General features: G+C 34.4%; 2 protein-coding genes across 3 annotated transcripts; both read left to right on the top strand.

The window, feature by feature from the left end:
- The first annotated feature begins 7588 nt into the window (after nucleotides 1-7588).
- Nucleotides 7589-15940, top strand: LOC113512648 (uncharacterized). 2 transcript variants are annotated; one of them, XM_026896567.3, is made up of 6 exons: nucleotides 7589-7621; nucleotides 7840-8038; nucleotides 8426-8607; nucleotides 10009-10175; nucleotides 10786-11021; nucleotides 15342-15940. In XM_026896567.3, the coding sequence occupies exons 1-5, from the start codon at nucleotides 7604-7606 to the stop codon at nucleotides 10979-10981; spliced, it is 762 nt and encodes a 253-aa protein (XP_026752368.2). In that variant the 5' UTR covers nucleotides 7589-7603; the 3' UTR covers nucleotides 10982-11021; nucleotides 15342-15940. The 2 variants fall into 2 exon arrangements, with proteins under 2 accessions (XP_026752368.2, XP_052759283.1); XM_052903323.1 differs by lacking the exon at nucleotides 15342-15940 and having other exon boundaries at nucleotides 10786-12521.
- A 481-nt stretch (nucleotides 15941-16421) lies between these two features.
- LOC113514801 (uncharacterized) lies at nucleotides 16422-18623 on the top strand. Its single transcript, XM_052903419.1, has 2 exons — nucleotides 16422-16438; nucleotides 17066-18623. The coding sequence occupies exons 1-2, from the start codon at nucleotides 16422-16424 to the stop codon at nucleotides 18597-18599; spliced, it is 1551 nt and encodes a 516-aa protein (XP_052759379.1). The 3' UTR covers nucleotides 18600-18623.
- The last annotated feature ends 3332 nt before the right edge of the window (nucleotides 18624-21955 follow it).

Below are 21955 nucleotides of genomic sequence, written 5' to 3'. Positions count from 1 at the left end.
AAAACCACTTGTCATGTTAAAATTAATATAGAACCAAAATATGGGCTTAATACGAGAATTAAGCCTATCTATTGCAAAAAGTACAAAAATGTATCTTATTCCAGCAAATAAATGATTTCAATTTCAAAGAGTTCTTAAAATCGGCTCAGAATTAGTGATTGTTATAATCATTGTAGAGTTGAGAACTTTCTCTTAAGTTATGTTATTAAACAACTTTTTAAACTTTAAAAAAAATATTGTTAATATTAATAAAAAGCTTTAATTATATTGTCATTATGTTTATTAAACAAAACAAATAAATCGAAGTCCAAAATTTAAGATTGCGATATAGATTTAAAAAAATAGAAACTTTAATCAAATCAGTACAGGATCGAAAAAGCTTATACTTTTCTGCTCTATTTATATTAACTCAGTGCCAAACACCACTTCGCTTCTCGGATACTTGCTGAGATATGCTAAAGGAGTTTTGTACCAATTGAATTGATGAAGTAATCACAAAGTTTGTATAAAGTAGGCATATTTCATTGTACTTTATATATGAAATATTTAATGCTGTTCTAAAAATAAACACATAGCATAAACATATTATAATTTCAGTATTTTTGTTTATTTTTGTTCTTTTTTTTATCTGTAATAACTATAGTATCTACTTGTTTGTAAGCGATGGATAGATAGATAGATACATAAATTATTTAATCACCATCATGATATAATATAGTAATCTCATGAAATTGACAGTTATTTTGGCATTTCAGTTTGTAAAAAATATTGTTATCCTTCTAATATCCTTGTTGATTATTATAAATGTAAAATTGAGTTCATTTTTGTTTATTTTATTTGATTGTTACCTCTTAACGCCTTAATGGCTTAACCAAGCACTATCTTGGTATTATCTTTGACAGTACTTTATCATGGTCTCCGCAAATCTCAGAGGTTAGCAAAAAAAATGTTTGCTGTTACTAGCGTCTTAAATAGATTACGTAATTTCTTTCCTGTTACCACCAAAATTGTGCTTGCACACTCCTTACTCTTGCTTATTCGCGATTATGCCGACTCCTGTTATTTAGACCTTACTGAAGAGCAATTAAACAAGCTTGAGCGTCTTCAAAATTTATGTATCCTCTTCATATTTGATCTTCGCAAATATGATCACATTTCTCAATTTCGTACTCAACTCAAGTGGCTCCCTTTCGTTTTCGTCGTAATTTACATATCCTATCTCTCCTTTACGCGATTCTTTTTAACCCCAATGCTTCTGATTATATAAAAGACCGATTCGTGTATTTCAGTGAGGCTAATGACCATACTTCACGCAGTGTCAACAACCTCCGTCTCAAACTTCCTACTCACTCCACATTATTCTAATTTCTTTACTGCGCAGGCAGTTCTTCTGTGGAACTCATTACCTACCTCTATTCGGTGCACTCAATCTCTCGCCAGCTTCAAAACCTCTGTTAAATCCTATTATCTCTCCCTTTAAGTACTATTTCCCCGTGTTCTATCTCCATCTTCCAGTTTCATTCTCTTCCGTTGTATGTGTGTGTTAGATATTTATTTTAAATTATATTAATTTTCTTAAACATCTTGTGTCAAGATGTCTACTTACGTTTATTAATAAAAATCAGACTAATTACTTTAAATATAATAAAACATTGAAATTGTTATTATACCAAATTTGTGTAATGAATTATTTTTGTGATGTATCTAAAAAAACTAATTTTTATTTTAATTGATTTTATAATAATTTATTATCATGATACTTAAATGAAAAGTAATGAAATTGTAAGAACACGTGGTCTCACTGACATGTTCACTCGAATTCGGCCCTGTAGATGTAAAAGATTGTTATTTGGGTGGGGAGACACTTCTTGTCCAACCGTTGAACATACATATTTAATATATATATATATATATATATATATATATATATATAAAATAGTGCCCCACCTACCCTTCGTTTTTTTTCTTTTCTCAATGTCCTCACCCAAAGGTTGTCTGGAAGAGATTGCTTAGTAAACCTTTGTATCATTATATAACAATAAATATTTACTATTTTATAAATGGTGTAATAAAGTGTAAAATAATAAATAAATATATTTGTTATACATTGCATGTTCTATGTGGAATTGGAAAAAATATAGGCTACTTTTCATTCAGATTAGAGGACATATCTATTGCTTACGCGGATAACACTGCGGGTAAAAGCTCTCATATTTGTAAATGTGATTGCTACTCAATCACGATCTACGGTTGAACGGAATTTCAGTTGAAATTTAGTTCACGGGATGGTTACATCCTAATTTAACACATACGATACATTATATTTAATGCTGATTTACGCGGGCAAAGCTGCAGAAAGCAGCTAATTATTAATATATTATAACTATTTATTTATTCATTAGTACATGTACGCGTACAAGGCGGACTTAATGCTAAAAGCATTCTCTCCCAGTCATCCTTTAGGAAGTGTCAGAATACACGAATGCGGTACTAGTAATAATTGATATATAGACAACTTATACTTACACATATATAAAATATACTACATATATTGTACACGAAGATGAAAATATACACAATATTTATTACTACATTGAAGCATAAAATCGAATATTAACGTCTTTTTTAAAAGACGTTTTAGTCGGAAATCTCTTGATGGTATCAGGGAGCGTGTTCCAGAGCCGCGAAGGGTTTAAGATAAAATACCTGTAATTTGAAAAGAAACTAATTAATCAACAAATCGTTACAGTGGATCTATATATATATATATATATATATATATATATATATATATATATATATATATATATATATATATATATATATATATATATATATATATATAAATGTTCCTCATTTAAAATGTCCATAATTTAGAAATGTTCATGTTAAAATTTAAAATTTTGTACGTACTTGTAATTAATTAATGCATTCGTAATATGACGGTGTCAAAATGTATTTACAATAATTAAAGCCAACACCACAACAAAGGTTCAAACACTGGTTTTTAATTAGCAGTAGGCTTGTACGAATCCTTTATGATTCTTATATGAGATTATTGTGTGAAATTATATGTTCATATATTCATTTTATAAAATGAAAATTATATATGTCTACTTATTTTGAAAATCGATATTCTACAAAACATAACCTTACAAACATCGTCATCATATCAGCCTTTAACTATCCACTGCTGAATATAAGCCTTGAGGGGTTATGCCAGTAGTTGTCATACTTGACAGGTGGATTGGCAACTGCAGTTAGGCTTTGCAGATGTTTTAAGAGGGACGCTGCTGCCCATCCCTCGACCTCCCTTAGTTATCTCTTACGACATCCATGTGAAAGTAAAGTCCTAATTCCATTTTTGTATGTTCAGATTATTTTGAACATTAAAAAAATAATCACCTTATGTAACTATCAGTATTTAATTTTTTATATAGCTATAAGAATTACGATGTAAAGATGTTTGTATGTTTACAAAATATGGCTAACTGGATTGTGACGAAATTTTTTCCTAATGTTTGTACAAATAATCGTAGAGTGCATTGTAATATACATTTACAATAATGTACATTTTTTGTGTTGGGGAATAAAAGGATTGTAAGTAATTCAGATTACTAGTCACATTGTTAGCAATACTCTGTTTTCATTCACTTGATAGGTGAGATTCCCTTATTAGTGCTCCGTCATCGTATACCGTTAGCGTAGGCATTTTGTTAACGAGAATCTTAAACGAATAAAAACTTCACTACTTTTTTATTCTTAAGGCTCGTTGTAAATGCTACGATTATAAATTTAATTATAAAATTGGTCGAGTCGTTGAACGTCAAAAGCAACCGGATAGAAGTTGACTTTGAACTTTATGTCTTATATTAGTTAGGATTAAAATTTATCCGTTGACCGTTTTTATATTCAAAGTTTCTATGTGGCGTTTTAATTAACTCTACGAAGCAGGTGTGCACATTTTAATTAATTTCTTCTTATACAGATTCAATTGTCGTTTTATATTTATTTAAGAGTTTAGTATATTAATGACTTTATAATATAAGGTTGTGAATATAAAAGTAGTATGTGATAAATTGTGAACCTTTGAGTAGATAAATAGGATTTTTGCGTGATAGAATCCGAAATGAGGATATCCGTAAAAGAGTCAATGTGTCAAAATAGCCTGAAGGATAAGCAAGCTGACAATGAGTTGGTCACATAGCTCCAAGAAACTATAATCGATGGGGAAGAAAGATTCTTGAACAGCTATCCCGTACGGGCCATTAAATGGAGTGATAACCTCAAATACGTTGTAGAAAGTCATTGGATGCAGGTGGCTCAGGACCGTCGTTTATGGCAGTCTATGGTCTATGGGGGAGGTCTGTGTTCAGCAGTGGACAGATAATGGCTGATATGATGATTATGAATTAGAATCTGCTGTGAATGTACATTCTGTGATGTTTATGTAGACGACGGTTATCATTTTCCATTAGGTGGACCGTTAGCTTGCTTACTATGCTAATCATTATATAAAAAGTAAATTATGTCTTTTGCATTACGCATATACTGTACTGTGTGTGTGTGCGTGCGTGCGTGTCTATCTTATTAATATTAAATTCATAATTCAATTTATTCGATAACAATATTACATTTTATTAAATATGATATTTTTTTAAGATTATGTAAGTACAAAATCGCTAATATACAACATTTTAACGAAGTAATAATATTACATACAAATAAATCTATAATAATTGGTCTGACTTAATATAAATATTAGTTGCAATAAAAATTGAGTGAGTATATGTAATTGACATTTAAATGCGAAAGTTTGTGGATGCTTACTATTCTTTTATACAAAAGCTACTAAATAAATTTGAATGAAATTTGCTACATAGATAGGTTATATTCTAACTTAGTACATAGGATTCTTTATGTATTTATTGATTCTCGTGAGCGAAGGCACGAAATATAGATAGTTAATTATAATTTCATGAATCTACCTACACATTCACTTTGCGTAGCACATTATAACAATGTTTGGAAAAATTATAAGAAACATACCAATTTACATATAATTTTCTTTTTGAAAATAAATTATATTTTTTTTTTATAAATCTTAGAATGGCAATCAAGCTGACGGCCCACCTGATGGAAAGTGGTAACCGTCGCCTATAGACATGAGCAGTACCATGGACATAACAGAGTATACTGTTTCGCCCATGATACCCCCCATGCTATATAATCATTTATTATTATTTATACCAAATTTCGTGTAAGTTAATAAAACATCAAGAGGTAACTAATAGACTTGCCTTCAAATGTATAAATATGAGTATCGATAATCTCGAGTAAATACAATAGTGGTTCATTAGAAACATTTCGCATTATCGCCACAAAATGCCAAAGGAACATTTTCGCACTTTCTTCTAAAGACCTTTGAATAGTATGTACCTACCTATGTATCCGTATTACACCTATGTAACATCTATTTCAAGCTTTATACGTCGCCTACAAAAACTAATCTCTATATACATATATATAATGTATACCAAATGTGATAAGTACGGAGAATGCTGTATGTACCCATAAAAATACAAAGAAATCCTCCACTTGTTTGCATTTTTGTGTGCTTTTAAAATTATATACTCCTATATAATTTAAAAATTTAAAAGTAATATGAAATTTGCCCTGTATATATGTAGCCCTGTGTGTAGAAAGGCTACCCTTGCCTTTACCGTAGATGTCGTAAGAAGCTACTAAGGAAACTTAATAGTCGAGGAATAGACAGCAGCTTCCCTCTTAAAACGTCACTAAAGGCTAATTACGGTTGACAACCGTGGCAACTGCAAACTGGCAAACCTCAAATTGGAGAAGGCCAATGTTCAGCGGTGGATAGTTAACGGCTAATATGGTATACGTGGTATGAAGTTTGTAAAGTTAGAATGTTTGTTAGTTAACCACGCTAAACGGCTGGAATGAAATTCACTTAGATTCTTACGTATAATGAAATATTAACTTCTCACTATTGGATACCAGATTCTCTATATTATAAGACGATATAACCTTTTTCTTGATATGTTATCTAGAAATAGTTGCCTAATTTCAAAATTCAAGCATATGAGTTTGCGGGCAAAGACTAGTTTTGTAATAAAAAGTACTCACTTCGCTTGAAACAAATAATTTTAAGAAATTATTCTATGAAATAATTATCTAAATTAACAGGTCGAAGGTCCAAGATAGGTCTAAAAGTAAGCAATAAAGTGCGACAGAGAAGGTAGACTCATTTACATAAAAGGATTAGTTAGACAGGACGGTTCTGTGTTGAGAAATTACAGAATTCACAATAGGACACCGAAAGGTCTATTAAGTGGTTAGCTAATGAATGTATGAATCCGTCGGTATTCATTTAATGGATACAGTTTCGTGTAACATGTTCAATGCTTAGACTAAACATATTTTTGTAGAATACAAAGGCGATATAGTCTGTTTCAATTTAACTTAATTAAAATTTAAACAAAAAAAGTATTATAGACTTAATCATAAGACAATCTACAAATATCCAACAGTAGCATCATCATCATCATCATCGTTATTATCATCTAAGCCGTTATCTCACCACTACTGAGCATAGGACTTCTACTAGCTGCAGCTCGCAGTGCAAGACGAGACGCTGTAACATAAAACGCCGTACACCTTTTAAAGAAGACTTCCCGATAAAGTCGAAACAATTGTCAGAAATGACAAGTATAGTAAGTTCATAAGAAAACCATTGCACAAAAATGCTCCTGCCATCGCTCAAGATGGCGCGGTTATATGTCGTGCTTATAATTAAAGAAAAGACTGTCCTTTGATTTTATAATGTAGGCATGAGAGCTGTTGGCATTATGAACCTACTCTAAACAATGGCTTAAATTCGAGTAGGAGCTATTATGAACAAAGTAATCACGTGACAGTTTTTTGAAAAAACTACTTACATTTTTTCTCGAATACAGAATCAAGATTTTGCATGATGACAGCATAACAACAATATTTTGTATGCTTTTTATCATCAACTATTACACAGATATCTTATCTCTTTTATAATATTAATCCCATGACTGTAATTACAAATGTACGAAGATAGCTGAACGAAAATGCACGGCTTTAAGAGTAAGATACATAGTTGAAAAAGTTGGTAGTACCATTCATATTAAATTAGGAACTAATTTGAAAACTGTAGATACAAAAAAAATATAGACAAATAGGAAAACTTATTTTTAAGGGACTTCAAAAAGGAGAAGGTATTTATATAATTAATTTACCTGCATATTTTTTGTGTAAATTATATTCGTATATTCAATATTTTAAAACTGTTTTTGAGTTTAATCTCAAATTATTTTGTCATATTCTATAGTTTATCATGTTGCTTTCTGTTGTGAGGTTCCATATGAATATATAGTGTAGTTAGTGTTCTAATTCAATATTCCTATCTCGTATGCTTTCCATTATATTTAATAACACTGATATTTTAGTTTTATTTCAGAATTTTATTAATATTAATATATCTTATTAGAGATATTAAACATTAAAACTACACATAGTCGAATACCTTTAACTTTCATTTTCAATAAAAAAAATGGAGAAAATTATGCAGGTAAATAGTCTCATTACTGACTAATAATAAAAAATATCACATAGTCTACATGCATTATCCTGTAGTGTGCAATAGATCTTGTATTCATGTTTTATTACATTGCTATTATCAGCATTGTTGACAAAAGCTGTAGAACTAAATTCTTTAATGATATTGTTATGACGTGATAAACTATAATGGCAAGTATATAACAGCTAATCAACAGGATTTTTCTGTAGTTAGCAAAAATTATCTGGAGATCTATTAACTTTGGAATTGTAATGGCGTCTAAAGTGTGGTCTACATTTTTGGCTCGAAAATCCGATGGCAGCCAGATTAAACTTAGAATCGAAGAAATGCCTAGCAATCGTTTGGATGATGTTTTAAATTTGTTCTCTGTTTATGCCGCTAAAGAAGATATTTTTGTAAAATTATTAGGTAAGTGATTTAAAATTGATAAATATATAGGTACACTTGATCAAGTAGTAAAATATTATAATGCTCAGATTTTAAAGTTTTTCTCAGTTTATAGCAGTAATTTTTCGTTTTCAGACCACTAACAATTTAAAGTAACTATTCTGTATCTATGTTTGTAACGTGCATATTTACATTAGTTATTGTATCTGGTCTCAATTTATAATACACTTTTATTTTGTTTTTTTTTTTTTATTAAATTTCAATATCATTGACCAATAAAAAGTAGTACAAAAAGCGAATTTGCTATAAATATTCTGCCAGTCAATCATTAGGATATGCTGAAGTACTCGATGGCAGTTTAGGTTATGATAAAATACTTAATTTTAAATATTAAAACAAATTTTAAAGAAATCCCGAAAAATCCTGAAGCAGTAAAGGAAATGAAACAGAGTACCCGAGAAATGCTAAATGCTGGTCCACATAATATAGTCATATGCCGTCCAGATGATAATAATAGCAAGGACATTATAGGAGCATCTATAATTGGTATTACATTAGCAAAAGATAAGTTAGAGGACTTTCAAGTACCTGTAAGTATTATTTTTAGTATTGAAAATCATATTAATTTTCAAATAATTATACCTATAAACTGTCCAGTACTTAATATTTAGCAATTTAAATAAATCATGTAGAATATATTTTAAATACTTTGTTAAGTTATACACAAAATAAATCAATATAATTACCTATATATAAACCTAACATGGCTATAATCTGTTGTGTGCCTCATTAAAAATAAAAATTAAAAAAACAATAAAGAAACTGTAGAGTAGAAAAAAATCGATAAGTTGTTACTGCAGACTGTGTATCAAAGCCGTCGCTACCAATCCTTGTGATATAAAGATCATAAAACAGTAATAACTAGTCAATTTGTTATCATACATAAGGTGATAAGGAAAGAAGTGGGTGACAGAGAAGAAACACTAACAACTAAGCCCAAAATGTCACTCTCATGTCAATTCCTTTGCGAGACAGGTAGAAAGAACTGAGTGTTAAAGGTTTCTATTTTTAAATATGTCTACATAAGTATATTTCTTACTTCATTTGTTTTTTTTATAGTTTTCGGTACAGAATTTAAGGAATTCCGTCCTCATTACTGGATACGGGTGACAGAATACCTGTAGTAATAGGTGCGTGGTGTGTTAATTAGTAATTCAAACGCGATATTTGGGAACATGAGGAAGGTGGGTGAACAGCCAGAGACTGTAGTAAATAAAAAAGTAGACTTCGAACTGGTAATTTCCGCCGTCTACCGGTCCCCAATTCGAAGAACGACTGATGGGAGTTGACTTTAAGAAATGACGCAAGCCGCCTGTGAATCTTGTAGGCTATATTTTTTTATACAACTTAGAATGGCAAACAAGCTGACGGCCCACCTGATGAAAATGGATGGAAGTCTGAGGACTCAGTTATTATTCCTCTGTACCCTGTAAATTCACGCCATATCAACCTTCAAACCGAAACACAGTCATGCAAACACAACTACTTCACAGTTGAAACACGAATGGGACAGAGGTACCCAAGCGAACGATTTTTGTACAAAGTCTCCCTCTGATAAATACTTTTTATTTGAAAGATTGAGAGAGGCTTGTGAAGAGTGGCATATGAGTACAGCGGTTGGGAATTGCGAAAAAGGAGAAGTATGGTCAACTACCGGGCACGTGACTATCCCGGGTATCATTGCAGCCACGCACCCGACTGTTTTCATAATTCATCTCTTAGGTCGATTTAGAAAAATCTTGTTTCCTCTATCAGACATCAAGGTCTATTTAATCACAATAGGTTACATTAGATTTAATACATGCAGCTTTTTATGTTCAAATTATATTTTCAGCTTCTGATATTATGTACGTACATGTTCAAATCAACGTAGCTTGCCCTTTCACATTTCACAAATTCACAAAACCAACTTATTATTTTTTTTTTCACAGACAAAAACAAAGGAGATGGAAAAGTTATGGGAGTATTACATAAAGTTGTATAGTCTCTATGATCTATGTAAGGCCCAGTCTTTGACAAGCTATTATGATGAAAGAGGTCAAGTAGTAATACCTGGTTATGTAGATATTGATATACGGAAGGAACTTCTTAATGTAAGGTAAGAATGAATATATATAATAATAATGTAAGTCAAAACTCTCAACTGGTCAGATGCATTATTGACTCGTTATCCTAATATGATGTTATAGTCGTGCATATATTTAGTTTTATTTGAAATTGGTCTCTAAAGCAAAGTCAATATTAAGTAAACGTTGTCGACATGAGTGTTGATTACCCATATTTTTTTTTTATGAAACAAAGGGATAAAAACCAATACAATATAATAGTGATTTAAAAGACGTCGATGTATGTATGTAAAATTGCAAAATTTATTTAAGTAATATTTTAGTGAAAAAAAATGTAATGTTAACATTATCCATGTCATGCTGTTGGTTTACATTAGCAGGCCAACAAAGAGGATGATAGGTAAATATGAAGTCTAGCTAATTGGCATCAGAAATTAAACGCGATGGCTTCTAAGGGCGCATAAAGATGAATTTGATAGTGTATATTGCTAGGAAAAAGACTGTTAGTCCCAATGCTAATTATTCCATCTCGTCGATAATTGAACAGTTGAGAAGTTGTTATGAAATTATAGTTCATTAAAGTTTTTAAGCGACTATAAATATAGTAGGATAAATGATTAGACTATTTTTAATACCTTCCAGACGAAAAATCTGTAAAGAAAACAACGTGACTGTAACTGGTGGATGGATGCACTCCAAGGAAGCTCAAGAGGCAGCAGAGGCTGACGGCTGGCAAACAGCATACGAAGTCAGTCGCGAACAACTGGAGAAGCTATTGGGCATTTCCATATCAGGAGGACCATTGTTATGGAAATTTATGTTTGCTAAACCTTTATAAATTTGTGCACTTGTTTTTGGAAGGGATCTTTTTAGCATAGGTAAGAAAATTTCAATTGCGACAAAATTGATACGGAAACAACACGGGATGAAGCCCATTAGTTGCTAAAATAATTTGCATGTGTACATCGATATTGTTTGTCATATAAATACACACAAATATATATATATATATATATATATATATATATATATATATAAAGGAAATTAAATCTTTTCTTTAAAATAAATTTACCTACAAATTTTTATTTCTGACTATATCATAAATAATAAGATTCATGATAAATTTTTATATGGAACAATAGTTGATTTTGTTGAGCATTTATTTGTTACATTCATTGAAGCAGTGTTCATTCTCGACCTTTTTTGTGCTATGCCCCACTTGTACATTTCTAAAATTTTTATGCCCCTAAACATAATTTTTTTCGACAAAATTTATTTGACGACTAATCGCCTAGTTGATATTTTGGTAACGTCAAACGAAATTATACCTAAGAAATATAAATATTAAAAAAAATGCTGTAAACAGCATTTTTTTTAATACTTTTTTTGTTTGGCACCGATATCTACTTGTAGCATTGCATTTAAGTAACCCGGAGCAAGAGGGTTAAAATCGCTTCGAGTCCATTTCCACTCTTCAAACCGAAACACAGACATGCTAACACAACTGCTTCATGGTAGAAACACGTATGGAAGAGAGGTGCCCAAGCAAATGACTTTTCTACAAAGTCTCCTTCTGGTAAGATCTGATGATATCTGTGTTAGTATAGTATTATGACGTTAATCCTAAATTTATTCTTATCTCTATAATAGTAGACAACTTACGATAATGAATTGACGCTCAAGATTTGACTCAGCTAGTTTTTATCAAGAAACTAAATTTTTAGAAAAGTCACATATATTAACCTTAATGATTATCACCATATCTTCATATTAGTCATTAACTGTCCACTGCTGAAGATAGGCCTCCCTCCACTATTGGGGGATTTTTGCCATGCTTCACAAGCGGGACGGAAATCGCAGTTAGGCTTTGGTGATACTATAAGAGGGACACATCTGCCCATATTTCGACCATTTAGTTCCCTTAGTCGCCTCTTACGACACCCACGGAAAAGAAAGAGGAGTATTAACCTTACATTATGAAAATAGCATAATATTGCATAAAATTATATAATTATATGTAAAAACTAATCAAGTCAAATCTTGAGCTTTAATTTATTCTAAGTTATCTACTTTATGTAAATAATTCGACTGTTCAAATTTAAGAAGTTATATTTTTAAATAGCAAACATTTTAGTAACAGAAAGAAAGAAATGGTGTTTTAAATTTATTTTAGTAGGCTAGTAGTAGTAGACCCCGCAAACTTCGTACCGCTTAATTCAGTCATTTCTTTAATTTTTTAGTTTTTTTAATATTTATTCTGGTATTCGGGACGCTGGATTAGCTAGTAAGATAAAAAAAAAAGAAAATTAGAAAGTTAAGAGGTCAACAATCACATTATGTCAAAAAATAAAAATTATAAAACACGCCGTGTTACGTCATTCAATTGTTATGCTTTCCCGGAACCTCTCCACTAACACCTGAACTTTATGGTATGGTATTAAAGTTCAATTAAGTATAATACGAATCGTTTGTATGGAAGTATAGAAAAGTGTTTTTTCTAGACTTTCTCAAGCAATTTTTTAAAATTTTTCTCTTCGTAAGAAACATCTTAGTACTTCAAGGAATATTCTAAAAAAAGAATTAGCAAAAGGTTCAGCTGTTCTCGAGATTTGCGCTTAGCAACATATTCAGCGATTGATTTTTATATTATAGATGTTTTAAGATATATTCTTATAAATAAATTTTTGAGTTATCTACGGAGTTGCTTCCCATTTAGATTTCAATTGATTTGTCCGCGAAATCAATAATTACACATATTCTTAATACTGAAGTGGTTGCCTGAAAAACATTATTAGTAATGGAGTCTAATAGCTCCATTGCATTGATAGCAATATATCCTATCAGGTCGACGATCACGCGGTTTCCCTTGGAAACCGTTTGTGGTTATTTTTTGTGGAATTCATCACGATGGACTAACTGACCTGCTTTTGTTACTTACATATTATCTGTCACTAGTGCCTCGTCAGCGCATACTAGTAGAGTTACCATTCTATTCTTACCCATCTAAAACAAAGAAACAAAAACTCGATTCGATTTGCTACCATAAGCAAACATTTGCCTAACAGGCCTTAATTAATATTCACATACGATGACTATACAGTCAATTGTTCCTCGATATTATATTGAATTGGATTGTTACTAATTACTTGCTAAAATTTGGAGTTTATATAATCATTGTTAAAACACTTGCTGGCATTATTCTATAATTTTATTAATTTACCAGAATTAACCAGTTTCACTATAGTATTTTTAAAGACTTATAACAAAAGTAAAATGTCTAATAACAACACATCACAATTATGTGTGTACATACACAATATTCTTTTTAATGTATGATAATGAAATGGTAACCCCACCTGCGCTATCGATATACACTGGCGGGGTTCCAGTGAACGATGATAGGTGAGGATGAAGCAGGTCAGTCAGCCCACCATGACGAATCTAACAATAGATCAATCACAATGGTTTCCAGGAGGAACCACGAGGAGGTCGACCTGACAGGGTATATCGCTAGCAATGGGGCTACTAATACTCATCACTAACAATCCCTTTTCCCCCCTATACATAATATTAGCCATCTATGTAGGCCATCCTTTCCGTGGGTGTCGTAAGAAGCGACTAAGAGAGCTTATGGTGGAGATATGGGCAGCAGCGTCCCTCTTAAAACATCACTAAAAGCCAAACTGTGTTGTTAGTTCCGTCTGCCAATCATAGAAATTATTGACCCCCCTTTTGGGGGAGACTATGTTCAGCAGTGGACAGTTAATGGCTGATACAACAATATATAAAAAATTTTTGACAAATGAGTACTCCTCACTTAAAAGAGTGATTTTCAACAATTGCGATCCCTATCCAACTTCGGTGAACCTTTTCAACTGTACTTTCAACTTTCGAGACCCCAGAAAATTCGTTGTACCCGAAATATAAAAGGAATCGTTTTATTAAATGCTTTCCTGTACACTCAAAACCAAAAAACTTCACCGAAATTACACAGAAATCGCATTTGTTGGAAATTAACCAGAAATATATATATTATTTATACCTCGCTGTTTTTTTAATGGATGATAATGGAATAGTAACCTCGTCTGCGCTAACGGTATACACTGGCAGGGTACCAGTCAGGGATGACAGGTAAGAATAAAAAGGCAGGTCAGTTAGCCCATAGTGATGAATACACCTGGAACTTAGCATGACGGTTTTCAGTGGCAACTACGTGGAGGTTGATCTGACGGATATATTGCTAATATAATATTATATATACGAGTATAATATAATATTGAAATATAGACTACCGGCCAATAATTCTCCCCCCCCCCCCCCCCGAGATACCTCCTGGTTAGGTATATATAAACTACTCTAAGAGTTGGATAAAATATTTTTTTATGATAGAATGGTAAACAAGCTGACGGTCCACTTGATGCAAAATAGTAAGACCAAGAAATATACTACGATATAGAAACACAACGTCAAAATATAAAATAAATGCATGCTATATGTTAAATTAGGATATAACCTATCCGTGTACCTTTTATTTCAAACCGTTCAGTAGTTTTTCCATGAAAATAACAAACATCTATCCATACATCCATATATCATTTACCAGAGGGAGACTTACAAAAGTCGATTGCTCGGGTACCTCTGTCCCATTCATGTTTCAACCGTGAAGCAGTTGTGTTTGCATGGCTATGTTTCAGTTTGAAGGGTGGGATATGGCAGTGAATTTACTGGGTACAGGGGAATAACACCTGAGTCCTCAGGAATGGCAACGCATGGGGGGTATCATGGGCGAAACAGTATACTCTGTTATGTCCATGGTACTGCTCATGTCTATAGGCAACGGTTACCACTTTCCATCAGGTGGGACGTCAGCTTGTTTGCCATTCTAAGTTGTATAAAAAAATCCTCATAAGCTTTTCTATTTATAATAGTAGTAGAGTTAATGTTTATTCTTTTTTTTTTAAATTCAGAAGGAACAAATATCAACTAAAAGAAATAAGTAAATCAATCACTAACAATAGAATCCCAAACCACTAAAAGGCCCTAAACTGTTATATATTCATAGAGAACTGATTCTATTTTATCCGATGCAAACAACCTCGCTATTTGGCTTTCTAGCAAGTTTGTGAATATATCGTTTTTATATTATGTGTTTCTAACTATTACTGGATCGTTTTATTTCTTTATTTATTCCTTACTAGCTCTCCGCCCTGGCTTCGCACGGGTGTGCTAATAAAGAATAAACAAAATTACGCTGTGAAAAGTATTGAAAGTTGTTATAAATAGCTACTCTATATTGACACACAAATTGTATAATATTTTAATAGAGAACATAGTAGGACTAAGTAAAAATAGATGATAAAGTATTAGGTACAGTTTTCTCTTTCTAAATTGTTATGCAAATGAGAGTCAAAATTGCAGTTGTTTCTTATACGAGTACATCAATCATATTAAAATAAAAACAAGAAAGTACTATTATAAGTATACTATTATTTATTGATTAATTTTACAATATGAATATAAATAATTATAAACTACAGCATATATTAAATAACTATATAATACCAATAATAATTACGATATGAATAGATACACACCAATACTTAAATAATGAATAATAATAATAAGAAAATACGTACTTATCGTGATACACTATTTCGAAAGTGAAAAAAGTGTTGTCCTCCTCTCTTCTACTTGCTGTGCCCAACAGGGTCCATAATTGAAACCTTATGTACTAATTATGTATTATGTATTAGTTAATTATTATGAAATGCAATAATAAATAAATAAATAAACTTAATTAGTTTCATTATTCATTTATCAGGTAAATAGATCATGAGCTTAGATCATACTGTCTAGTTTTTCAATATCAGTAAGCGTAGGTGAAAATAATTTAAATGCCTGAAATTGTATATATATTTTTTAATATTTACTGGAATTATTCTCTTTAATTAATTTACGCGGTAATAATCTTCAATATTTAATTTGTAAAGTGTTTTAATTACATTTTTAATAAGATTTTTCTTAAAACAAATCCAGTTGAATTGCTTTAGGTAAGTATAGTCACAATTCTCAAATTCAATATCTGGCCTTCCGAGAAAACTAATCTTATAACTCTTTGAACACTGTTAGGAGAAAATCTCTTTGAGACATGAAGGAAATCTTATTAGTCATAGAATGGAAAGTGGGATGTTTTCGGGTTTATTGAAGACAAATTATTAGTTCGTCAACCATAAACATGCAAAGAGCATGACAAATTTTGTGACGTAGAAAACAGAAAAATGATATACAGTTTGAGGTACATTTTAGTTACACTTTATCTATATAATAGGTAAACAATTAAGTCCGTTTAATGCAGATATTAATTGTTTATAAATGAGTACTACTTTTATAGATTATTTTATTTGATACATTTTATAAACTTATAGAAATACCGTGACATGATGTACATTAACAATGAGAGTCATAGGCAGTACAGTAAAGTCCTTGATTTCCATGGCACTATCGAAGTATCTCTGTGATCGTTACCATTTTTCATTAATCAGATTTTCAAATTTCCTATATTACATAAGTTAAAGTTAAGTTAATATATGTTATAATATGTTTAGGTTTCTTCAGGGTCAGCAACGCGCACGTGACCGTCTAGTGTTACAGGCATCCATAGGCTATAGTAACCGTTTAGATGGGTTGTATGCTCGTTTGCTACCTTTGTTGTATAAAAAAATCAGATGTTGGTCATCAGCTGTCATTCCAAGTATTATAAGAAATACAAAAAAAAGTTCCTACAGTTTTAATTAAATGTAGAAAAAGTTTTTAAGATTTCCTTAAAATTTCAGTAATAAAACCAATTTATAAGAAATATAACAAACAGTACATAATTAAAAGACTATTGATTTGATACCAACAATAATAATAGTATTTGAAGCACCATCCGAGATGCACCATCCACGTCGTTGTCCAAGGATGCGCCATGCAAGGCAACTCCCTCTACCCGACCAAGGACGGCTACTACAACGGTGGAACCAAGGAAAGACGCACTCCGAGATGCGCCAATTAAGGCTGCGTCAAAGGAAGCGTCCTCCAAGGGAAAACCAGTGGTGCTGACCGAGGCTGTGACGGAGGGTTTGTCCTCAAAGGCTGCGTCAGAAGCAGAAACAGGCTATCCAACGATGGATATGTCATCCCTTAAGGATGCCATACAATCACCATCGAACTCAACCTGGACAACAATAACTAAACCAATGTCGGCCTCTAAGAAGCGGCGCCTTAAAGCCAAAGCGAAGGCAGCGGCACAGCGTGCATTGGCAGCAGATGCTGCGAGGCAGATCGCGGGACCGAGTTCTCGCCCAGTGGAAACCAAACCAGTAGGAGAGGTAACAATGGGCGGGACCACGGCACTTGCGTCTGTCGGTGCGAGTGCTGCGCCTTCCATAGGCATACGCAAGCGCAGCATGAAACCAAGAGGTCGTAAGAAATCAGGTAATAACCAACAAAAACCAGAGTCGAGGGCGCAGAAGCGTGCACGTCCAGAGGATTCTGTAACACCGACTGGGGTGGGTAAAAAACCCAAAACCAACAAACCCCGAACGGTGAGAGGAACCGCTGCGTCGTACGCTGAAGCGGCCGCAACCTTCATCGCTAACGAGCTCTGCGTTGCTGTCATGATGGAACCTTTCTCTGACATGACGCAAGAGCAAGCTGAAGGTATTCGGAAAGAAATAGAGGACAAGCTTCGGGATGAGCTCATGGCGGAACCGGATGCTTCCCTTGAAACTGAACCTAACGATATAAGGTTCCGAGGCAGAGCACATTTTGCGGATGGCGTCCTCAAAACCTGGTGCGAGGATGCTTTTACGCTAGCCTGGCTTAATCGGACCGTCCAAAACATGGCCTCACCGATAGCTAATTCAAAATTAGTTGTCAGGCCACAATCAGCTATCCCAAAGAAAGTACCGTGTCTGCTTTTCGTACCAGGTCATACTGGCGATTCAGTTGCATTACGGAAGCTTTTGGCGCGGCAGAACCGCAACTTGAATATCAACTCCTGGACACTGACACACGAGAGGGCGAGATCGGATCCACCAGGAACCTGTCTGTTCTTCCGGGTGCCGGAAACGGATGTTAATCTGTTAAAGGCCCAGGACAGAAGATTATACTACCTCATGGGGAACATTTATATTCGGTTTCTGGATAAAGATGCATCCCCAGAACCCAATACAAACCCCACGCAACAACCGGAGGAGGCGCGAGCCCTGACGCAGTGCGTGACACCTAAGGCGACATTGTCGACAAAGGAAGCTGCGACCGTGTCTGGGCACGCGGAACCCCCGATTGCGATGGAGGTGCAAAATTTACCTTCTCCGAGATCTATCTCGGATGAAGAGTGCTTTCCGGAAGGGGGGGGAGAGAGTGAAACCAGCGATGGTGTCCTTTACTCCTCCCCTCTTCGGGAAGACTAAAATAATACAGACCAACCTCCAGCACAGCCAAACTGCAACGGCTTCCTTACGCAGAGTGCTGGAAAACAACACACAGACCATATCGCTGATCCAGGAGCCGTGGATCAGGAAGAACAGGATATGTGGTCTTGGAAACAGCGGAGGAAAACTTCTTCTAGACACCTCCGTAAGTAACCCGAGAACATGTATACTAGTACCGAAACATGTACCAACATTACTAATCAACGAATTCTGTTCAAGGGACCTGACAGCAGTCAGAGTAACTAGAACAGATCAGCATCTCCCGGATATTGTCCTTGCCTCCGCATACCTGCCGAGCGACGAGGACATACCAACTCCGGAGCTCAACCTACTGGTCGAGTTTTGTGAGAGGGAGAAGCTGGATCTGGTCATCGCTGCCGACTCCAACGCACATCATACCCTTTGGGGTAACGGCAAGTCCAACAACAGAGGTGAGGAAATGCTGCATTTTATTTTTAGTAATAACCTTACTCTAATTAACAAAGGTTCTGAACCTACCTTTATAAACGCTCGATCACAAACTATTATAGATCTAACTCTAACGACTGTTGGTATTTCGGAATCCATTTGCGACTGGCATGTATCCAATGAAATATCATGCTCAGACCATAGATGGATTCGATTCTCCATTAATATGGAGTTACCCAAACCACAGCCTAGACGTATACCTCGAAGGACTGACCGACATAAGTTTCTTAAACTGGTCAGGGAAAAATTCGACAATCAACTGCCACTATCAGATGATTTAGCGGTAACAGATCTGGATAACAGTGCAAACTACATCACATCCATTTTAACCTCAAGCTATGAACAGTCCTGTGCCCTAACCACACCACAGTATGGAGGGAAACAACACTGGTGGTGTCCGAAATTGGAAAGACATCGTCGTAAGTTAAGGAAACTGTTTAACATAGCCATGAACAAACGGTCACAAGAAGACTGGAACAAATACACAACATCCAAAAAACAATATAAGAAACTCATACGCCGGAGAAAGCAAGAATGCTGGAGGCGTTTCTGTACAAACATAGAAAACAATAACCAGGCGATTAAAGTAAAATCATGTCTCTCTAATGAGAAAGATCATACAATAGGTTGCCTTAAGAAACCTGATAATAACTATACAAAGAACGACACAGAAACAACCGAATTGCTACTAACCACACATTTTCCAGGTTTCCAGACTACTGCTGAGTGGTCATGGGAACCATATAAGGAAAGGGAAACCAGCAGCTCGGACTGGGAAGTGGCAAACAGAGTTATAGATAAAGAAAAACTACTATGGGCAATCAGTACCTTTTTACCATTTAAAGCGGCAGGCCTGGATGGAATATTTCCAGCCCTTCTGAAATGGAGCGGGAGCATCATAGCTGACTATTTAGTACAGCTGTTCCGAGCGTGTATAGCTCACCGCTACATACCTTTGAAATGGCGTGAGGTAAAAATTATATTTATTCCTAAACCAGGTAGAGGAGATTACACCGTGGCCAAATCCTTTCGACCGATCAGTCTCACCTCGTTCTTTTTGAAAACTTTGGAGAGACTATGTGACAAAGAGATTAGATGCTAAGTCTCTTTGTGTAAACCTTTACACCCTAACCAACATGCTTACAGTGAAGGCAAGTCAACAGAATCGGCACTTCATAACGTAGTATCTCGAATAGGCAACGCATTGCAATCGAAGCAGCCAACCTTAGGTGCATTTATAGACATCGAAGGGGCATTCGACAAGACAAACTTTGCCAGTATAAGTCGGGCACTAGCTACACATGGAGTAGAAATAACACTTAGAGAATGGATACATAACATGCTTAAACAACGAGCTATACAATTTACTGTAAATACTACCACACGAGGAATCGTCGGTAGGGGCTGTCCACAAGGCGGCGTACTGTCACCACTATTGTGGAATATAGTCGTAAATGAACTCATAATAGAGCTCAACGATAACAGCCTCTACACGGTAGGTTATGCGGATGACATAGCTGTACTTTTAACAGGAAGCTTCGAAAGTACTCTGTGTGATCGCATGAGAGTAGCTTTTGACATAATTGAGAGATGGTGCGTACAGCATGAACTCTCTGTTAATCCTACAAAAACAGAATTAATCATGTTCACAAATAGAAGAGTTACATGTCCTTACAGGCTACCAAAACTCTTCAATACGGAACTGAAACTTAAGGAAGAAGTCAAGTATCTTGGCATAATACTAGACAGTAAATTGCTTTGGAATAAACATCTTGACTATAAACTTAACAAAAGCACAATTGCATTCTACCAGTGCAAAAAGATGCTAGGAAATAAATGGGGCCTTTCGCCAAAAATAACTCTATGGCTGTACAGGGCTGTAATCAGGCCAATGTTGGTCTATGGTGCACTAGTTTGGTGGCCGAGGACAAAACTATCGACCACTGCCGCCAAACTAAAAAGCTTTCAGAGACTGGTTTGCTCCTCTGTCAGCGGCTGCATGAAAACAGCTCCTACAACAGCAATAGAGTTGGCCCTTAACATAACACCCCTAGACCTGCACATACAGCAGGAAGCGGCCTTAGCCGCTATCCGACTAATGCATCTGGATCTATGGGGTAAAAATCACTACAGTCCCCACACTGCTATTCTGAACCAGGCAATCGAATATCAACCTTTGATTGCGGCTCCGTGTGACAGGACTCATAATCATTATATATTTAACAAAAAATACCAAGTACAAATAAAAGAAGAGGAAAAGGATCAATCCGGTGTACATGAATTACGCATATACACCGATGGCTCCAAAACTGAGAACGGTTCAGGAGCTGGAGTCTTTTCCTTAGACCTTAATATAAACATGCACATACCGCTTGGCGACCACAGCTCAATTTTCCAATGCGAATGTGTTGCAATAACCGAGGCTGCTGCAGTTGTACATAAGCTAGGAATAAATGGTTATAGCATTAGATTCTTATCCGACAGCGCAGCAGTACTAAAAACATTAAGAAACAACAAGACAAACAACAAACTAATAATTGAATGCCACCATTCACTGGATAGGATATCTTCCAATAACCGTATTATCCTCCAATGGATAAGAGGGCACAGTGGGTCTTATGGTAACGATGCCGCAGACGAACTAGCTAGGAAAGGCTCAGGAACGAGGGTGGTAGGCCCGTATCCACTCCTTCCTCTTCCATTCTCACAATTTCGAATGTGGATTCGTCAAAGATCCTCTGACATACAAAACCAAAGATGGATACAGGCTACTGATTGCAGACAATCAAAATTGGCCGTACCTATGTTGAATCAACGACTATCAAAACGTTTATTACATCTAGACAGAAAAAACCTCAAAACAATGA

This window comes from Galleria mellonella, unplaced genomic scaffold (assembly GCF_026898425.1).
Source record: "Galleria mellonella isolate WM207_F2 unplaced genomic scaffold, CSIRO_AGI_GalMel_v1 utg139, whole genome shotgun sequence".
In the NCBI taxonomy this organism is placed as follows: domain Eukaryota; kingdom Metazoa; phylum Arthropoda; class Insecta; order Lepidoptera; family Pyralidae; genus Galleria; species Galleria mellonella.
The sequence above is the reverse complement of the archived record's forward strand: the minus strand, read 5'-3'. Positions and strand labels throughout refer to the sequence as shown.